This window comes from Podarcis erhardii (genome assembly GCF_964252035.2).
Source record: "Podarcis erhardii genome assembly, chromosome: 16".
Classification (NCBI taxonomy): domain Eukaryota; kingdom Metazoa; phylum Chordata; class Lepidosauria; order Squamata; family Lacertidae; genus Podarcis; species Podarcis erhardii.
In genome coordinates, this window is record NC_138514.1 from 12253946 (window position 1) to 12275832 (window position 21887).

The following is a 21887-nucleotide window of genomic DNA, read 5'->3' on the forward strand; positions in this document are numbered from 1 at the left end:
TTGGGAAGGCGATAGGAGGGGTCTTGGACCCTGTCAGAGCCTTGTGCCTCCTTTCCAAAGCCCAGTGCATTGGAAAGGCAGTTTGAGGGCTGGGAGAGGTATCAAATTTTGGCTTTGCTCCATTCACCCTCCTTGCACCATGCAACAAGGCAGTGTGTGACCTGCAGGTTCCATGTCGAATTATCCTTGCAGCCCAGTTGGTATGAAAGCTAGGACCACCCTGATGTAGACCAAGACCAAATGACCTTGTTATGCTGCTGTTCAAGATTGTATAGGTGGGGAAACTTTTGCAGCCCAAAGGCCACATTCCCTTCTAGGCAGCCTTCTGAAGGCCATGTGTTAACGGTGGGCAGGGCCAGAGAAGAAGAAGAGGAGGAGTTTGGATTTGATATCCTGCTTTATCACTACCCGAAGCGGCTAACATTCTCCTTTCCCTTCCTCCCCCACAACAAACACTCTGTGAGGTGAGTGGGGCTGAGAGACTTCAGAGAAGTGTGACTAGCCCAAGGTCACCCAGCAGCTGCATGTGGAGGAGCAGAAACGCGAACCCGGTTCACCAGATTACAAGTCTACCGCTCTTAACCACTACACCACACTGGGAAAAGAGGAAGGAGCAGTAAACGAAAATGTCACCTTTAAGCTAGTTTCTACGGACTCTCCCACACACCCCTCTCTATCCTCCATCCAGACAATAAAAGGGGTATTATCAGAGCTCAAGGACACAGTTGAGCCAAGCAAAAACACATGAGCTGTGAGGGAGAGGCAGTGAGGGGTATGGCCTGGAGCAAATTCTAGGGCCACATTAGGGACACCCAGGCCTGACATTCCTCACCCCTGACATGTTTAATCTGCTCTGACCTCTTCTTCAATCCACCACATGCAAATTTGGATGAAAATAATAAGCTGCATTCTGCATTTCTTCCCTATCACCTGGATGAATTAGCCAGTGAGTGGATAGAGTGGGAAGAAAGTTAATACTCCATCTGATACTTAACAGTTTTCTCGTCCACTACAAATTTTAGCTCAGGAAGTAGGGACCCTGTAGTCTTCCAGATGGTGTTGGACCTCTCATCAGCCTGCATGGCTAGTGGCCAAGGATGACAAAGACTGTAGTCTAGCACCAGAAGTTCTGCATCTCTGTTACAGCCTATGGAATGGGTGTCTCAATGTATTATATGGATGTTCAGTTTGTTTTGAAGGCCACTTCGCCAAGAAGCAGAGTTAAGGGCAGACTTTTTGCTGCCGATGCCTATTTTTGTAATGTTATAGAATGTGATTTTTGTGTGTTTAAGTCAAAACTTAATTCATTCACTTAACTTTTCTCTAAGTAAATGTATTTGGAGTAGACCATTCAGTGTCGTCATCTGATGTTCTGGACAGCACGGCGCGTTAACATGATTTTGCTTAGCAACCATTATGAAACCATAGCAGTTTCACTTCCTTTTTGCTTCTCTGAGTTGAAGGCCATTGTGTAACACAGAGCACTGAGTAATAGCGAAAGCAACGGTAGAAACCTCATCTTTTGACAAGGCAAATCAAAGTCTTTAAACAAACCCAGAGTGTAGTTCTGGTGATTCTCCCACACAGTTTCCGACTAGCTAATAAACAGTCCAGACTTCCCTCTTATAACTAAGGAACCTTGTTGGAATGTCACATGATTTTAGGTACCAAACTGTTCAGATCCAGCAGTTATTTCAAACCTCCTCACCCACCATGTTCTAATTCATCACTGGTCCAGTTAAACCCTTGGAGCTAACATATCTGACAGACACAACCCAACACACCAACCCTTTTAAGTCTGTAGGCTTGTGCACACATTATACTGAATGCAGGTACAAGCTCTTCTGTACACGTGTATAATCGTTTGTGCAAAAGAATACATCTTGATTTGTACAGATCAGCAACTGTGTACACGGACGGTAAACTTGTTGCATGTTACATGTAAATAATTCTGAATAGATCAGCTAATATGTCCACAGATTGTGCTTTGAGTGTATCATGACTTGTGTGACTTGGAACTGATTTCAGTTTACTCTTCATTGGCACTTTTATTGAATTGGGTGCCACTCTACCTGCCTATTATTGGCAAACAGGATGTTTGCCGTGGAGATAGAGGGATAAAATCCCCCTCCTCTATTTACCTATACTAATTCATGGCCAATGGCATCCTTGGAGAGGACAGTTCTACATGATGCACTAGAAGTTCTGGCTGTGTGCAACTATAAAAAACTGGCACGTAGGCTGCAACCCACAATGTACTTCTTATTATTTATTACTCGCTCTTCACCCTAAGGTCCCAGGTGGGCTTACCATTCATTTATTTCAGGGTGGTGTTCCAGGTTGCGAAGCAAATTCGGACAACATATAAATGCTGTATTGTTGAAATACTAGGGAGTAAGTCCTGTTGGACACAACAATACTTGCTTTCACGTTAAAGTTCATAGGGTTGTACTGTGTGTTAAGGATGCAATCCTATACAAATTTATCTGCAAGCTGCCTTCTGAGTAGATATGCACAGGATTGCAATGTAGTTTGTCTTGATAAGAAAGCAAAATGCCTAGGGTTTGGCTTCCGAGGTAGCACTGTATGGAGTTTGAGCCCCGCATTGGCTGGGGAGGGCGGGGTATAAATAAAAATTATTATTATTATTTAATAATTTCAAATCACAAGGCGCCTGCTTGCAAACCGATGAAGCTCAAGTCTTCTGCATGCAATTAATCTGAACAGACAATTAGATCCTGAGATTTCTCCGCTATTTTTATTTATTTACCGCTGTTATTTCCTGCCCAGCTCCGAAGTTTTGAAAAGTGCCTAAAGGGGCCCTGAAGTTCCACGTGCATAGCATTGGATTTCAGCTCTACACTTTTCCTGCGTCTACGATGGGAATGTGACCGCGCTCCAACGCATGCGCACAGTGACTTGGTAAAGCCCTTTTCTCCACCGCCCCCGGTAGTTGAGACCTCCCTGCCAGCAGAGGGAGCTGGCCGCCCTGACGCTCCATAGTTGAGCGAGCGCGGGAAGAGTTCGAGACCACAGCGCATGCGCGCCAACCGGTTCTCGAGAAATGGCGGAGTCCACTAGCGCTAAGCGAAAGCGTGAGGCGAAAGATGGAGAGAACGGGAACGCCGAGTCCCAAGGGGAAGGCCCCGGCGCTGGCACCTTCCCCTTAGCTGACATCTCCGTGCGCAAAGTGCTTAGGGAGTCTGCGCGCGATAAAACCATCTTCCTTCACGGGCAGGTAGTAACGTTTGTTTCTGGAGCCGCTGAGGGCCAATCAAATTCAAGGGGCGGGGCTAGAAGTAACGGCATTATTTTACCCCGCCTCTTTAGGAAGATCCCATTCTTTATCTCCAGGGGAAGCCGTGGGAAAGTGGACTGGGCCAAAAAGGGAGGGGGAGGTTGAGAAAGAAGACAATTTTCTTTTCTAAGAGGATGCTGTGCTCCTTTATTTTATTGTATTTATCATAACCTGCTCTTATTTCCAAGGAGCCCCCGGGTGCCAAATTTATACCCTTGCATAAAGTAGATGACTTTTTTGTGAGTTAACATAAAGTTGGTTTTTTGTTTGCATACAACCTTCCTGATCTCACAGAGATCTTCCTGCATAAAAATTATAATAGCGCAGGCATGGATTATGAGAGGTTACAGACATTCACACACAACAATTATTTTTACAGTACAGCCAGTGCGCTACTTGAGATGTGTATATGTGTTTGATGTTGTTTGTGGTATTTTGGTATTATTATTATTATTATTATTATTATTATTATTATTTCTAGACTGCCATTCAAGATCACAGGACAGTTTACAATACAAAAACACAAAAATACATACCGTAATTACAAACAAAAACAAAACCCCCATACATACAAAGTTTTAAAAGGCCGTAAAGGTAAAGGTAAAGGTAAAGGGACCCCTGACCATTAGGTCCAGTCATGGCCGACTCTGGGGTTGCGGCGCTCATCTCACTTTATTGGCCGAGGGAGCTGGCGTACAGCTTCCGGGTCATGTGGCCAGCCTGACTAAGCCGCTTCTGGCAGCGCACGGAAACACCGTTTACCTTCCCGCCGGAGCGGTACCTATTTATCTACTTGCACTTTGACGCGCTTTCAAACTTCTAGGTTGGCAGGAGCTGGGACTAAGCAACGGGAGCTCACCCCGTCGCGGGGATTCGAACCGCCGACCTTCTGATCGGCAAGTCCTAGACTCTGTGGTTTAACCCACAGCGCCATTAGCCAAAGGCCCAGGAGAAGAGGAATGCTTTTGCCTGGCGTGATTGTATAGTATTGTATTTTTTCATAGTAAACTGCCCTGGGGTATATTTGTATGGATGAAGAGTGGTACCTTGAAATATAACTAAATGCGTTCAGAATACAGTGGTACCTTAGGTTACATACGCTTCAGGTTACAGAGTCTGCTAACCCAGAAATAGTACCTCGGGTTAAGAACTTTGCTTCAGGATGAGAACAGAAATCGAGCGGCGGCAGCGGGAGGCTTAACCCGAGGTACCACTGTACTGTATAAAATGTAAACTGTCGGACATAGGTAATGGCATGTGCTGTCAACCTTTTTGGGCCCATAGGCACATTTGTAAAGAGGATAAATTGCCAGAGACACACATAGGCTAAACATTTGACATTTTAAATTGTTTTTTACCGTGGCAATACTGTGTTTTTGGTTTGTATGCCACCTTGTGATATTTCTTATATGAAAATAAATAATAAATGCAGTAAGTATTTCAAAATAGAACTACACCAAAGTCCTAATAATCTAAAATGATAGCAGTTGTAGGGCAGTGATCATCTTTACCTCCTGTGGATAAGGGTTGTGGAAAATCCCAGTACCCTGGTTGTCTAGGCACCAAGAATTGTTATATTTGTGCTTACAAATGTGAAATGCTGATTCAGTTGTTAGGAGCTGCTACTTACAAATCTGATGCTGGCACATAAGAGCTCAAAGGTGTTTCAGAGGTATTCCACCCACCACCGCCACCCCTTGTTCCTTCATAAATAAAACTACTTTTCAATAAAACTTTAGTTAGAGAGGCTATGGAGCTCTGAGACCCCGTATACTTTGTTTAGTAGCACTAAGATAAGTGACACTAGTATAACTGAACACCACTGGTTTTTATGTGGTCATGCAGCAACACCAATTATGGTTATTGCCATCATGGGTAATAAGTTATAATTGGAATTGGTAGAATTATAGCTGTGGTTATTATAATATTAACTCCTTTTTATGGTGGGTGCTTATCTCTGCAATAATGAGTGGGTAATGACAGAAGGGAATCCTCATCTGCTGTGGTCAGGGCAGAGACGCAACGTTATCATCTTCACTCTCTAAATTTTAACTGATTTCCAACCCATTTGCAAAGGCTGGGGAGCACACTTTATATAGGCTCCAGAATTTGGATGCAAAAATATTTTCTTTCTCATTTTTTACCATATTTATTATAGTAAACATATTATAAACCATTTACATATGTGTTTGCAATGAAGTAGATGTGGAATACTGTACATACTCTGGCTGCAACATCCAAAGAAAGGGGGAAGATCCTATTACAAGGACGCAAGAATAGCCTGGCCTACAAGGCTCTTTTCCCTAAACCTTCCTCATAAATGGCATAGGTGACATAAGGTGTGGTGCAAGTGGAGATTTGGCTGCCAGTCAGGAGCCTCAAAGTACAAGGGAAAACAGGCTTTGGCTGTACTGCCCACAAGCCAGTGAGCTGTATAAGCACAACCTGCTGGATTGAGTGCACACGGTACATTGAAGTCCCAACTTCATAATAATAATAAATAATAAATAATAAATTTTATTTATACCCCGCCCTCCCCAGCCAAGACTGGGCTCAGGGCGGCTAACACCAGGTATAAAAACAGTTGATTGAAATAGAACTTAAAAACAAGATTAAAATACAACATTAAAATGCAGCCTCATTTCAATAGGAACTCAAATCAAAAACTTTTTGGGGGATGAAAACGTCAAGTCTTCACCAAGGCCAACTATCCAGACTGCTCCTGCATGGGCTAGAAAAAAGCCAGGGAAGTCCCCACATAGGAGTTCCATCACAGAAGGAGAAAGGAAAGAGGGGGAGGGGATCAAGTTGATTCCAAGCCAAAGGCCAGGCGGAAGAACTCTGTCTTACAGGCCCTGCAGAAAGAAATCAGATCCTTCAGGGCCCTAGTCTCATGAGACAGAGCATTCCACCAAGCCGGAGCCAGTGTTGAAAAGGCCCTGGCTCTGGTTGAGGGTAATCTGATTCCTTAAGGCCCGGGACCTCTAGGGTGTTGCTATTTATGGACCTTAAGGTCCTCCGTGGGGCATACCGGGAGAGGTGTTCCCATAGGTACGAGGGTCCTAGGCTGTTCAGGCTCATTTTGACAGGTGGGCAGCCTGCCATAGAGACAAGAAGGTTTCCTACTCCTGTTCTATGGGCACCAGAAAGGTGGAAGAGGAACTGTGATCGTCGTAATATTGAAGAGGATCAAAAGGTTCCCTAGGGCTTTCCATTCACTCACCAGCCTCCGTCCTCCCCAAATCCACCTGTTCTGACCCTTAGCAGAGTTGCTGCGGAAGACAGAATAGATGTGCTACTATTTCAGAGCAAGTACTTCAGGGTGGCTCATGCAAATAAGCCAGGCTGCGTGCAGCGGAAGGCCATCCACAAAGGCACTGGCCAGTCTGATCCTGATCTGGGCGGAGGATTCTCTTCTGATCCCACTAATGTGGTCCCTAATCAGTCCCTGTTAGAGGAAGCCCCATCCATTGAGTAAATCTCTCTGTGTGCTGCCTTTCAAGCATCTTTCCCCTGTTGTGACCTTTGTTGAAATTCAGGAACTGGATCGGGTTCAGCAGCCTTCTAGGTTTGGCAGCCAGGAATAAATGAGAGGCCTAGAGGGCAATCTTATTATACTGTTCAGTGCAGGAGGGGGGACTGTGTGTGGAATGGGGCACAGGTTGCATTGTTCCACCTAACAAAAGCACTAGATACCCATCTCGAAGCTTAGATTATTTTTTTCTTATTAGCATATCTATTGCTTTTAGCCTGGAGATCAGTTTTTCATGTTTAGTGTTTAAAGTGGAATTGAATTGCAAACTAGCAGTTAACTGAAATGCTGTAAATAAGATGGATGGAGTTGTCACTTAGGAGGCCATAAAAACGGGAAATTTGCAAGTACTCTTTTAATTCACCGTTTACAGCTGTACAGTGTTCGGGAGGCAGGTTCTTCCTTGCGGGCGGGGGTATACAGTTGGGTTAGTTCTTTTATTGTCCTCTGTAAATCCTCTTCCCAGATAGCCAAGGCACATGATGAAGTGTCAGGAAATTGCACGGCATCTCTATAATTTCCAAGTAGCATGTAAATTCTAGATGAATGGCTTTTCGAAAGGACTTGGAAAATGGATTAGTCTCTCTAGGTCAAATTCAGGGTGGGGAGGAGGAGCTGAAACTTTTCAAGGCGTGGAGGATCAATAAACCGGAGTTAGAAGGCAGCAGCAGCAGCAGATAAAGTGTTTCTGTTGGAAAAGCTAAGGTCAGATTTAATAGATGTAAGTAGGACCTGCAATAAAGTGTTGCAGTCTATCTGTGTCCCACCAGGTTGCTTCTATAGTATAGGAATTTGGAATCTTATGACACACGTCTACCCATCCTAACCAGCCCCTGCTTTCTAGAAGTTCACTTTAAGCTGCTGGGAAAGGATGAGGAGCCTGTTGCTCTTCAGATGTTATTGGGCGCCCACCATCCCTGACAATGGGAATTGGAGTCCACAACAGTGAGAAGGCAACACATCTGCTGCCCCTGGTGTAGACAGTTCTAAACTAGATGGACCAATGGTCTGACTCTGTAGAAGGCAGCTTCCTGCAGTCCTGTGGATCCCAGGCAGCTTCGTTGCACTTGCTCTTGTAAAGATTGGGATGACCCACGTGATTGCCTGCTTCACACAATCAGATCCTGACTTAGTAAGTTATGCTCCAGCTTGCTTGCTTCCCCCATTGTTCCCTCCCTTGGTTTCTGGATCCTGCTGTGTTTGGAAGCCATGAATCATAGTAATGGGAAGCTGTGGTGAAATGCAACTTCCTGGGTCCAGTTCCATGAGGCTCATGCTTATTAAGCCAGAATTTGATTGTGCAAACTTAACTAATGTGTGTGAAATGTCATCAATCAGTTCCATTCATCCACTATATCCCATTCTCTCTGCCTCTGCCTCTCTCTCTCTCTCTCTCTCTCTCTCTCACACACACACACACACACACACACATGTCTCCTAATGTGAAGCAATGGCACTGTTCTTTTCCATCCCCATTTGCTGCCTGGCAACAACCCACATTCAGGGTGCATTTGTAGCCATCAATCCCTCATGATAAAGTAGGGTCTTGCAGTATGGATGCAAGTTTACTCATAGAAAGTTGGTGGGACTAAGCATGCCCCTTTGTACTGCAGTTCTGCCCGGCTGGATGTGCACAAACTCCATTTTTCAGTTTCCAGAGCCTTCCCCTACTCTTCATGTCGACATCATCTTGTGACAGCAGAACTAGTTGTAAGGAAAGGTCCCAATTTCCTCTTGGCTAATGATTCTGGATATGGCACACCCTGAACTAGATGTAGCGGCAGCCATCAGTTTAGATGGCTTTTAAAAAAATGATGACACTGATTCACAGATAATGGGTTCATCAGTGGTTGGTTATTTGTCATGATGCTTAAGAGCCAGGGTGGTGTAGCTGATAGAGTAGTTGGACTAGGACAAGGAGGCCTCGGTTCACCCCCCCCCCCACTTAGCCATGAAACTCTCTGAGCTCCTTGGAGAAGGGTGACACAGAAAATTTAATGACTAATAGCTGAATAGGACCTCCAGTGGTCAAAGGCACCATCCCATTAATTACCACTTGCTGGGTTAAAACAGGGAATGACATTGGTGCCTTGAGCTTCCAAGTTCATGGGCCAGCAATGGTTGGAAACAGAGTAGTGTCCAAATCAGGTGTAAGTCAAAAAGTGGAGTAAGAATGGAAAGTGAAACTACTTTGGTAAGGATACTGACTTGCCCTTATTACTCCTTGGCCTCACTTCTTTGGCCACATAGGAAAGGAGTTGCCTTATATTCAGATCAGTATCATGCACTGTATTGTCCGCACTGTTCAACAGTAGCTCTCCAGAAATTCAAACAAGCGTCTTTCCCTGCCCTACCTAGAGATGCTGGGGATTGAACCAGGGACCTTCTGCGTGAAAAACAAATGCACTATCACTGAGCTACGGCCCTTGCCTTCATTGACTGTAGTACCTGGGCTGATGGGAGTTGGGATTCCAACAACACCTGGATGACCGCTGGTTCCCTTACTGCGCTAGATGGACCTCGGTTCAAGCCAGTAAGGCAACTCTTATTGTTCTTATTTCTCTAGGTGAACAGCGCTTCTGGTGACGGGACAGATGCTGTGGTGATTATGGAGAAGACACCCTTCCAAGAGGAGAACATAGCTGAACTCCTGAAGAAACACACCAAGCTCCAGCTCCAGATGTCCAACGACATCTACAGCACTTACCACCTTTACCTGCCTCCTGAGCTGAACGGTAAGCGGCTGGCTAGGGAGGCTTGCCTCCCAGACACCCATCAATTTATGCAGGCTGATTGCAGTGAGGTTCCTCCAGGTCTTAACCAAAAATACAGTTTGCGTTTCAGATGCCATCCCTGCTATTAGTGGGTTATCTGGGATAGGTTAGGTCCTGCTTCTGTTATGCTGAATTTAGCCAACGGTTTTCTTACCCTGAAAGCTGGAATTCTTCTCTAGGGCTGGCCCCAGGTTTGAGGGTACACTTGGCAAGCTGTCCTTAATCCCACCCAACCCCCCAATAAAACCTGGGTGTATTGTATATTGGATAGCGACAAGCCAGCACTTAACATTTTGCTTCAGTGCCCAATATAAGCACCGATCAAGAGCATTATGGGGAAATATAAAAGGGCAGCTCACAGACTTACCGTATTTTTTGCTCTATAAGACTCACTTTTTCCCTCCTAAAAAGTAAGGGGAAATGTGTGTGCGTCTTATGGAGCGAATGCAGGCTGCGCAGCTATTCCAGAAGCCAGAACAGCAAGAGGGATTGCTGCTTTCACTGCGCAGCGATCCCACTTGCTGTTCTGGCTTCTGAGATTCAGAATATTTTTTTTTTCTTGTTTTCCTTCTCCAAAAACTAGGTGCGTCTTGTGGTCTGGTGCGTCTTATAGAGCAAAAAATACGGTAGTCACATAATGCAGTGGTTCCAAGGCAGTCCTGGAGTACTGGGACCCTGGCAGGTGTGCAAAGGTGCCTGCTATTTCTGCAGTGAAATACAGGAACGGTTCATGTTCTCATATATTTTGGTAGAAGCCAAGATATAGGAGCATGTTATGGGTGTAGTGTAGAGGGCAAGTGTGAGCTGGTTATTCTCTGGTTCAGATTTTCCCTTATGGCATAGTTCTGTTAGAACTGTGCCACTTCAGAATGCAAGTGTAGGATCGCCTTTTGATTTAAACCCATATGAAAAAAATGGAATGTCAAGAGGAAGGACCATGCTAGTTTTCCATAAGCATGGATCCTCCCCACCGTCATGGAGGAAGCCTTTAGATATGCACCCTTTCCCTGCCTGTGTCTTCAACTGATATAGTCCCAGCAGGGGGTCGCATTGCATGCTTTCCCCAAGGATTTAAATCATTTATTGGACATAAGACTCACCCAGAACGCTGCCTCCTGTGCTTGAGGAAAGCATCAAGGCAGTCACCAATGAGGCACAGGTGTTCAATCATGAGCTATATCTGTTGTTAACATATTGGATTGGGGGCTGTTCCCTAACTCTGCAGTTTTAGCAATTCTGACATGTCTCACTTGGGGGAAAGTTCTTGCTTTAGTTTAGCTTCCCATATAATTCTGTTTGTTATCAATCCTTAATCCAGGCAGGAATCAGAATTTAAACCTTGGCTTGACATTGATAAAGTTCTCAACCCCTCTTCTACTGGGTGTTTGTGGTATTATTACAACAGGCACATCTTTTTGTGCTGTTCAGAAGACCTCTGTGCAGGCCAGTGGAATAGACAGGCATCCTGTTTGCAACTGTGAGCGCTTTTCTCCCTTTTGGTGACTTCTAACAAGATGCTGCAATTTCCACAAGGTGGCACCCTTGGATAAGAATCCAAGAACCATTCTAAGCAGCAGCTGTTACTGAATGACAGGAAGGATGACCTGTTGCTGGTTCAGTTCCCCCCAACCACCGTTATTTGATTTCTGTAACATTTATTTATTCATTTTTTATTTTGATATGCAACCCAATAACACAAGTTCTCTGGGCAGCTTACAATAAAATACAGTGCTACCTCGGGTTACAGACGCTTCAGGTTACAGACGCTTCAGATTACAGACTCCGCTAACGCAGAAATAGTACCTCGGGTTAAGAACTTTGCTTCCGGATGAGAACAGAAATCGTGCAGTAGCGGCACAACGGCAGCAGGAGGCCCCATTAGCTAAAGTGGTGCTTCAGGTTAAGGTCAGTTTCAGGTTAAGAACGGACCTCCAGAACGAATTAAGTTCTTAACCTGAGGTACCACTGTACCTTGGTTCTCAAACGGCTTGGCTTCCAAACGGCTTGGCTCCCGAACGCCGCAAACCCGGAAGTAGGTGTTCTGGTTTGCGAACGCTTTTTGGAAGTCGACGCGGCTTCCGCTTAACTGCAGGAAGCTCCTGCAGTCAATTGGAAGCCACGCCTTGGTTTTCGAATAGTTTCGGAAATCGAACGGACTCTCGGGACAGATACAGTTCGATAACCAAGGTACCACTGTACAAACAATTCACATACCAAAGAAAAACCACACAATCTGAATACGTGAGCAGCTTCAGGGTAAAGCAACGGTGCAACTGTCCAGAAGCTCTGCAGGTGCATGCTAGTCAACTAAGTCGGCATTTCCAAGGATGCTCCCTTGGGATCAAGCCCCATTAACCTCTGAGATCCATTTCAGAACAGACAGGCGTGCTCTGGATTTAATCTGAAAAGGGCAAGGTGTCCAGGGTATATAATGTCAACTGTTGTTTTGTGGATTTACTGTGCCCTGTGATATTGAGGAGTCTACGCACAGGAGCCAAAAAGTATCTTCCACAAATAAAACTGCTTTGCTCCATATCCACGAGATCTGAAACAATGGAATTCAGCCTGGCTTCAAGAATAGAGACAAACTGATTTCTGATCTTGATTTGGGAATGAGATGGGCCTGTATAATGATAACTCCTCTGGATCTTAATCAGGTTTTAAGATGACCACTATTTTAGATTCGAGTCAGGCTGATGTCCAGGTTTATGTGAACAAAGTATGACAGGACAGTGCTACAAAAAAGGCCTTTCTCTTGGTGATACTGCAGTTACAGAATACGGTGGGGTCAGGGGACTGGATTCAGCTGGTGGGCCAAATCCCTCAGTTCTCTGCCCTCTGCTGATTGGTGGTGGGAATGCCCATTCTAAGTGCCTTGCTCCATTAGCATGAAGCGGTCTGCATTGACAGTTGGGTACAGAGTGCTAGAAGTTTGTTGTTTTTTTAAAAAAGATATTTATTAAGATTTTATATAATAGAACAAACATACAACAAAAGAAAAGATACAGCAAAAAGAAAAAATACGTCACAAAGAAACAGAAAAAGACAATAAAAACATAAACAAGAAAAAATCCAGTTTTTAACTTATTATCTATATAACCTTCTTTCTTGACTTCCTCACATCTCCCTTTTTTGTGTTCCCCTTTACACAATCAAGTTCAGCAAATTCTAACCCTCTTTCAGACCTCATTTATATTTATATATTTCAACCTATTATGTCTCCAATTTTTCTTCTCTTTTCATTATCAAATTTTAGCTATTCTTTATAACTTAAACCCTTGTGCCATTTTGTTTAAGTTTGACATAATATTACTCTGGTCTTTTCCCCCTTTTCTTTTTAAGAATTTTTGCACACTCCTTTTAACTATATCACTGATGCCATATTCTCTTTAAATCCAACATCATTTTAACATTCAAACATTTTACAATGTTTCTGCAGGTAGTCTTTAAACTTCTTCCAGTCCTCTTCCATCGACTCTTCTCCCAGGTCTCGGATTCTGCCAGTCATTTCTGCCATCTCCATATAGTCTATCACTTGCATCTGCCATTCTTCCAGGGTGGGCAAATCTTGTGTCTTCCAATATTTTGCGATAAGTATTCTTGCTGCGGTTGTTGCATACATAAAGAATGTTCTGTCTTTCTTTGGCACCAATTGGCCGACAATGCCCAGGAGGAAGGCCTCTGGTTTCTTAAGGAAGGTATATTTAAATACCTTTTTCAGTTCATTATAGATCATTTCCCAGAAAGCCTTAATCTTTGGGCACGTCCACCAAAGGTGAAAGAATGTTCCCTCAGTTTCTTTACATTTCCAACATTTATTATCAGGCAAATGATAAATTTTTGCAAGCTTGACCGGGGTCATGTACCACCTATAAATCATTTTCATAATATTCTCTCTTAGGGCATTACATGCCGTAAATTTCAAACCGGTGGTCCACAACTTTTCCCAGTCAGCAAACATGATGTTATAACCAATGTCTTGTGCCCATTTAATCATAGCTGATTTAACCGTTTCATCCTGTGTATTCCATTTTAACAGCAAGTTATACATTCTTGACAGTATCTTAGTTTTCGGTTCTAACAGTTCTGTTTCCAATTTTGATTTTTCCACCTGGAAGCCTATTTTTTTGTCCAAATTATAGGCCTCTCTAATTTGATAATAATGCAACCAATCTCGCACTTTATCTTTTAGTTTCTCAAAACTCTGCAATTTCAATGTGTCTCCTTCTTGTTCTAATATCTCCCAATATTTCGGCCACTTGGCCTCCATATTGAGTCTTTTCAGAGCCTTAGCTTCCATAGGTGACAACCACCTTGGGGTCTTGCTTTCCAATAAGTCTTTGTACCTTATCCAGACATTAAACACCGCTTTTCTGACAATATGATTTTTGAACGCTCTATGGGCTTTAACCTTGTCGTACCACAAATATGCATGCCACCCAAAAACATTATTAAAACCTTCCAAATCCAAAATGTCAGTGTTCTCAAGAAGTAGCCAGTCTTTTAACCAGCAGAATGCTGCTGATTCATAGTAAAGTTTGATGTCTGGCAGGGCAAACCCACCTCTTTCCTTAGCATCAGTTAATATTTTGAATTTTATTCTGGGCTTTTTGCCCTGCCAGACAAATTTGGAAATAACTCTCTGCCCCTTCTTGAAACAATCCATCCTGTCCACAATCTGCAACGTTTGAAACAAAAATAACATTTTTGGCAATACATTCATCTTTATAACTGCAATTTGACCCAACAAGGAAAGCTTCAATTTTGACCAAATTTCTAGATCTTTCTTAACTTCTGACCAGCATTTCTCATAATTATCTTTAAATAGATTCAAATTTTTTGCCGTCATATTAATCCCTAGGTATTTCACTTTCTTAACCACAATTAAATCTGTCTCATTCTGAAACCTTTCTTTTTCCATTGGTGTTAAGTTTTTTTCTAGAACCTTAGTTTTTAACTTGTTTAATTTAAATCCTGCCACATGACCAAATTCTTGAATCAGTTCTAAAACTCTTTTCGTACTAGATTCTGGCTCCTGTAGTGTCAAAACTAGGTCATCTGCAAAAGCCTTAAGTTTATATTGTTTAGCTCCGACCTGAATACCTTTGATCAACCAGTCCCTTCTAATCATGTTCAATAGCACCTCCAGGACCGAAATAAATAATAATGGAGAGATAGGGCAGCCCTGTCGTGTTCCTTTTTCTATCTTAAATTCTTCTGAAGTTTGAAAGAGGAGTGTTACTTGCAATTCTAGTCCAGTGCAGGCTAAGTCTATTGAAATGAATGGGTTTGACTATCTTAGGTTCATTAATTTCTCTGAGTGGAACTTAGTTGGATACAACCCAAGGTGGCTCTTCTACATCCAGCTTAAAGCAGAGCATCAACCATGGGATGCTGCTAAATTGACTCGGGCTCAAATCAACATTCAGCTATAAAGCTTAATGGGTAACCCTGGAGCAAGCCTGTCTTTTAGCTCAACCTACCTCATAGGGTTGGTGAGAGAATAAAATGGGAGGAAAACTATGCCCAGAGCTCCTTGGAGGTTAGTATACACACATGCACATACTGAAGCAAGACTAGGAACATAAATCGACCACTGGAGGAATGGGATAGATGGTAGTATTTCTGGATCTGCCATGCTCAGCCTGGTTTGGGAAGCAAAACTGAACCAGTTCAGGTATGCCGTACTGATTATGGAACCCTGTCTAGGCCTGAACCAGGAGAAGAACTTTGTTGCTGCTGAGCCAGCCAGAACAAAAAAAAAGTACGATGCAATGGTTTGGCTTCTTAGTTGGCTTCTTACAGTGCAATGGTTTGGCTTCAGTCAGTAGGCCGAAAGCGAAAAGTGTGCCTGTCCAAGCTGCCAAGCCCACAGGACATTTGAAGCAGAACACTTTTCTCCTTTTGATGGCATTGAAGAGTTGCAAGTTCTAGCAGCCTTCTGCTCCTCCCACCTTCCCGCTTGTTCGCCAGCATCCCTCAGAGGCATGTGCGAAAGACTTACTTTATTATCTAGTTAATGCTCCTTTCAAGGCGTGTCTCCTCTGAGCTTACATAACCTAACGGGTATAATGAAGCCATTATAAGGCTATAAAGCACGGCTTTAATTTTTAATAGCTTTAGCGGGTGTGTTGTTGTTTTTCGGTTGCCTGTGATGCACCCTTGGTGCTGTTGCTGTCGCTAGACCAAACTTAACTGTGCAAGCTGGAAGAGACCCATTATGCTCTCTGCCTCTTGTTTTAAAAAGGGATACCATTTCTTCTCCTCCTAGGTTAGAACTGATGTCTACCTCTTCTTTGTGTATGTGAGAGAGCTAGTAAGATCCTGTGAGTGCAAGTCAAGACTAGGTTCAAGGCCTTCATGAAAAACAAGAGAAGAGCCTTCTGGATCAGGCCAATGCTAGCCCAATATCCTGTTCTCACAGGATCGGAGTGCTGCAGGACTCGCCCCAGCAAAAGTCTTGTCCTCTAGTAAGTTTGTCTAATCTAAAGCCGTCCAAGTTGGCAGCCATCACTGCCTCTTGTGGGAGCCTCCTCTCCCCATGATTTAGAATTCTGCTCCCAAGTTGGAGACCTGCCTTCAGAGCCTTTCTCTGCCATGCATAGCCTTGGATAGGGCAGCTGGTGCCTCCCAGAAATGGTGGCTTCTGTGGAATAGCAGTTGTAGTTCGATAGTGAATTTTGGATATAATGGAGATGTAACATATTTGGATTATTGTAAAAGATGCAGGAGGGAATGATTAATAATAGGACCCACAAAGGGGAGGAGGGATGTCCAGGAGATTCTTTGGAATCTTGTCTTTATGTTGTATGTTAGACAAAATTCTAATTTGAAAAACCTATATCTATCTATCTATCTATCTACCCATCTATCTATCTATCTATCTATCTATCAGGGTGTGTGTGTGTGTGTGTGTGTGTGTGTGTGTGTGTGTTTAAATGGTGGCTCTTGAAGCTCCTCACTCACATTGTGTTCCCATGCACACATACACACACACAGCGGATTGTCATAACTTCCATTTGCTGTGGTTCTACAGTTCTGGGGAGTGTGTCCCTATCGGAATCAGATGGACAAGTCATTTTGGGTGGCTGTTTCTCACCCGAATGATGACAACGATGATCACTTCTGCCCTTCCCCAGAAAGTCCCAAGGCAGATTATAGCAAGGCACAGAATTAAAACAAATTACATCTTAAAACAAATTGCAATCACAATTAGGGTGGGTCCTAAAATACCGTATTTTTCGCTCTATAGGACGCACTTTTCCCCCTCCAAAAATGAAGGGGAAATGTGTGTGCGTCCTATGGAGCGAATGCAGGCTCCTTGGCTTCAGCGATAGCAATGCGAAGCCTCCAAAGCGCAGAGGGAGCGCTCCCTCCACGCTCCGGAGGCTACGCGTTGCTTTCGCTGAAGCCTGGAGAGCAAGAGGGGTCGGTGCACACTGACCCCTCTCACTCTCCAGACTTCAGGGATAGCCGCCTGAAGCCTTTAGAGCGCAGTGGGACCTCACACTGCGCTCCAAAGGCTTCGGGTTCCTTTTGCTGAAGCCGGGAGAGCAAGACTCTCCTGGCTTCAGCAGAGAGGGAGAGCTGCGCAGCGCCCCTTCAGCAAAGCAGGAGGAGAAATGGAAGGGGCTCCGTTTCTCCTGCCGCTTTGCTGAAGGGGCGCTGAGCAGAGAGGGGGAGAATTTTTTTTCTTGTTCTCCCCCTCTAAAACAAGGTGCGTCCTATGGTCGGGGGCGTCCTATAGAGCGAAAAATACGGTACATGTACTGTTACTCAGGTGTTCAAAGCCAGGGAAAGAAGTGCATCTTCAGCATAGACAAAAGTGGTGCAGTGAAAGTGCCAGATACACCTCTGTGGGGAGGGAATCCCACAGCTTAGGCCCTGCCAGTCCCACGTAATGGGCTCCAGTGACATGACTGTACTATTCACTCTCATCCCCCAGTGCTGTGGAAGTGCGCCACAAGAAAGCAATCCTGGCAGCTTGCTTTCAAGTTAGGAAGCCCTCATCCATTATTCCAGGGCAAGTAAAGCTATTTTATGATTAAGTGGCTTATCAGGCTGCTGAAGCTATCCTGTAACTCTCAAATAAATATGAGCCACTGAGCTGGTGCTGTTGCTGTATGTGTGCAGTGAGAGGAAGGGGAGGTTATCTCCAAGGCTTCTCTCCAGTGCTTCCATTTATCCAAATATTTGATTATCCGAACGTTTCAGCTTTCTCCCAGGCTGTTTTTAAACAGATGAGGTTGTTTTGCATACAGAGTCTTGCCTGCATATATTATTGCCCGCACAGCAGTGGAGCAGGGGCTAGACAGCCACATGCCGCATTGCCAGCATCTGATCAGCAAGCTGTAGTTTGTGAATTAGTTGCTCCCTGCCATTTGTCTGCAGCCGTCCTTGGTGTCTGACTCCAAAGCTGTTGCTGTGACACAGCTCCAGGACCTGGGAAGCCTCTTTTTCCTTTTTCCTTTTCTTAATAGAATATGGATGACTTATGGGACGGCCTGTAATCTCTTTTGGCTCTTGACGTTAAAAACCTCTCATTAAAATTTCAGGGAGGAAAGTGTGCAGGCAGAGTAAATAATGAACTCAGCCAGGGTAAGGCTCTGCCCAGCCTACAGTCATTTTTAACAGTTTGGGGATCATTCCAGAGTTTTAATTCCTTTTGCCTCTCCCCCCCCCCCCCGCTGCCAAAAGGGGGGGGGGGAGTTTACTTGTCAGGAAAGCAAAGGGTCCTTGAGGTGCCAGCTGCTCAGCTCCCTGTAGAGCCTGCAAACCTGCAGCATAAGATTTCCTCTTGCCTCGAATCCTGCAGCTCACTCTCTTGATTTCCCCAGGATTTATTACAGGTTGCTTTTGGCTTCTGAAATCGATGGCGTTTAATCACTAGCCTGTGCAGGATGGGAGAGTAAAGGTGGGAGAGAGAGACTTCTTAAAGCTCATCTGAGCTTGCACACAGCTGATCCAGAATTTATAGCTCCTCAACCTTTTTTTTTGTTTGTTTGTTTAATGATATGGTTTGAAATAAGAGTGGAACGCCTTGGCTTGCAAATTGGCCAAAAATGTCTAGGCAGGAAAAGTTTGCAAAATGGGTTTGAGGCTATGCATTGTGGCCTAGTGGCTGCCATGCTACAAAACCCATAATCTTTTAGTTCTCTAACTATGGTCCATGGACTGCTGGTGGTCTGGAAGGTCCCTTGAGGTTGTGTCTGTAGGTAGGTTGTGGAACCGCCAGGAATACCTGTGCTTGGCTGTGTGCTTATATTTCTTTCTGATGGTGATGGAAATGGACTTCACAGAACTTTGCTCATGAAAACAGGCATTCCCATCCCTTAGAAAGACAGGACTACAGTTTTTGAAATATGAGTTATGTATGAGTTATGTTTGCTGAAATCCACAACAATTTAACTGGTCTGTTGGGGGGGAAAGTTAAAGAACTGTTGCTCCTATCTATCTACTTCTGTCTGCAATCCCACACCCCTGGCAGCGATGGCTAGAGGGAAATGCAGATTGATGCCTCATGATCCACTATTTAGTACAGAAATCCTCTGCAACACACATGTGTTGACGATCTTCTCTCTTTGGGTTATTTGAAAGTTGCTATTCCGCTTATGGGCTTATGCAGAAGCAGCTTCCGGACTTAGTAGGTGTGTTACTTTTTTGCCTCTCTTTTGAAATCAAAATGAAGTAAGCTTTTGTAAACATTTCTGCTGGGGATTTGCTGTAACAAAGTCTTGGCAAATCTAAGTGCCTGCTGTTAAATCAATTATCTGAAGGAGATAAATTTATGTCAACAGGGAGGTGAAGTGTGTGTGGCAAGGTCACTCACTTGGTTTCTCGCCTCTAGTAACTGACTCAGACGTTATCTGAATAGCAAGCCTGTATTTTTGTTTAAGCCAATTGTTATCAGTTCGTCCTGTGATTACGTCTTGTCACTCCAGGCTGATCAGCATGAGCTACTCTTGCTTAGTCCTCGGAGAGGCAGCAAGGCTTCACCGCAAAGGGATATTTTCCATAAGAGAATCCCATTTAGCATTTTCATCACCCATATGCCTAAAATATCTCATGAAAAGCTCATTTCCGTGAGACAGATGGTAGATTACACCGAACTGACGCATGCAAAAGGTGCAGCAGCAGCAGTGTTTGGTGCCCTTGGCCTTGAACCGGGATCCATAGACCCACTTTATGCTCCTTACTTAACCAGGTCTGATAAGAGAAATGTAAGCCCTTAAAGCCAAGATCCTAACATAGATGGGTGATTCCCAAGTCCCCCACTCCTCCATGGTCCACTTGAAAATTGCTGAGGGTCTTGGCAGATCACTTACTGATTTTTCTGCCTGTTCTCGTGATTTTAATGCACTGTGCCAGATGCTGTATGATTTTTAATTGTATCTTTATTGCTTCTTTTATTACAATTGGCATTCTGCAGAATTCAAATTGTAAGAGAATAAATAAAAGAAGTAATTAGAAAGAGATAAAAATTAATATGAATATGTAATGTGGACATGCCACAGGCATCTGAATGAAGCTTGTGGACCACTGGCGATCTGTGGACCATAGCCTGGGAACCCGAAAACTCTCCAGGGCCTGCTAACCTGGTCATCCGAGGGAGCCAGTCAAGTCCCTCTGTCTGGTATAAAATTCCAAATTTTGCTATACTCTTCCCATGCAGTCCTGTGCATGTTTACTGAGAAGTACATCCCTGATTCCTGTGCAGAGGATTGCAGCCTTAGTCTGGGCAACTCATTGGTCAGGAAAGCCACGTGTGTCTGTCTGTCTGTGCACTTCTGAATTGGTTGCCTGATGGCCGTTTGCTCTGTCTGCTCCAGGTATTTCGCCTCTTTCCAAAGAGTGGGAGGCTAGACTTCACTGGCACTTGGACTTGGTCACATGACATAGAGAAAAACCTTTCTCTTCCATGTCATCTCCCTTGGCATTGACTTCAGGTATGAATTACTGCAGGCCTGTTCCATCACTTGATGACTTTAGCATTGTGTAAACTTGCAGGCATGAAACAAATCCAACTAAATAGGCTGAGTTTTTGCATTGTTCCCTCACTTTTCAGCAGAGGCCATTCACGCATTTGCCCACAAGTGGTTGTATATACATGCCTGATTTGATCTCTGTTGGTGGGAACAGTGGAAGGCCATTGACCAACCTAGCTCAATATTGTCAGCGTTTCTGCAGGGTTTCAGGCTGGAATTTTCTCCAGCTCTACTTGGGGATGCCTTGGATTGAACCTGAGACCTTTGCGTATGAAAAGCATTTGCTGCGCCACTTAACTACCTCCTGCTCCAGCAGAGCACTCCTCTTAAAAGCACAAAAAACTAGTTCATGTTCCTGCTGGTGTGTACACCTTGCCTCCGAATGGCTTCTGATTTGGCTCAATTTCCCAAAGCTATGTTCAGAAAATATGACAGTTGGCAGCTGAACTGATTGGCAGTTCTTGAAACTGGACATCATTCATGAGCCGGGAAAGCAGTGACTTGCACTGGTGTAAAGGAAGCAAGTAAACCTGGGGCTGCTTCGGACAAAATCCCATCTCCTGAAGAAGAAGAAGAAGAAGAAGAGTTTGGATTTGATATCCCGCCTTTCACTCCCCTTCAGGAGTCTCAAAGCGGCTAACATTCTCCTTTCCCTTCCTCCCCCACAACAAACACTCTGTGAGGTGAGTGGGGCTGAGAGACTTCAGAGAAGTGTGACTGGCCCAAGGTCACCCAACAGCTGCATGTGGAGGAGCAGAGACGCGAACCCAGTTCCCCAGATTACGAGACTACCGCTCTTAACCACTACACCACACTGGCTCCTGCTACCCCCACATACTTGGTACTGGTCTATGAAAATAACACCCTAAATGGAGAAGACCATAGGGATGCAAGAGAGGCCCACGATTCCTCCCTCCTTTTCCATCTGCTGGCCTTACACATCAAAGCATAGATTAGTGCCAGGATTAGCATCCATATTGCGTCTTGAATTTAGGACTTAACGTGATGTCAAATGGGGATTCCTCTTGCTTGGATTAAGCTAGAATTGCCAGGTCTAGAACTGGGAGCCTTCTTTTGTGAGCTATCAGAGCTGCAGGTTTGGGGGCTGTTGCTAGGCCAGCAAAGTGTTCTCAGACTAGAGACTTGCCCTGCCCTCCCAGGCAGGCCATTGGGCTCTGCTAGACTCAGAGGGTGATAAAGGACAGATAGCACACAGCCACAAGAGGTAGTGATGGCCCTCAGCTTGTGTGACTTCAACAGAGGATCAGACAAATTCATGGGGGATGAGGCTACCAATG

At 44.4% G+C, this 21887-nt stretch overlaps 2 protein-coding genes across 3 annotated transcripts in view; both read left to right on the top strand.

Moving 5' to 3' along the window:
- Positions 1 to 21887, top strand: part of FOXRED1 (FAD dependent oxidoreductase domain containing 1) — a 233671-nt gene that overhangs the window by 40121 nt on the left and 171663 nt on the right. The gene's annotated exons all lie outside the window — the stretch shown is intronic.
- Positions 2975 to 21887, top strand: part of DCPS (decapping enzyme, scavenger) — a 64652-nt gene continuing 45739 nt past the window's right edge. Inside the window, exons 1-2 of one of the 2 annotated variants that reach the window (XM_081844463.1) lie at positions 2975 to 3238; positions 9397 to 9565. In XM_081844463.1, coding sequence (XP_081700589.1) covers positions 3065 to 3238; positions 9397 to 9565 — 343 coding nt within the window. In that variant the 5' untranslated portion in view covers positions 2975 to 3064. The remainder of the gene's footprint in view (positions 3239 to 9396; positions 9566 to 21887) is intronic. The other variant, XM_081844462.1, reaches the window with a different exon arrangement.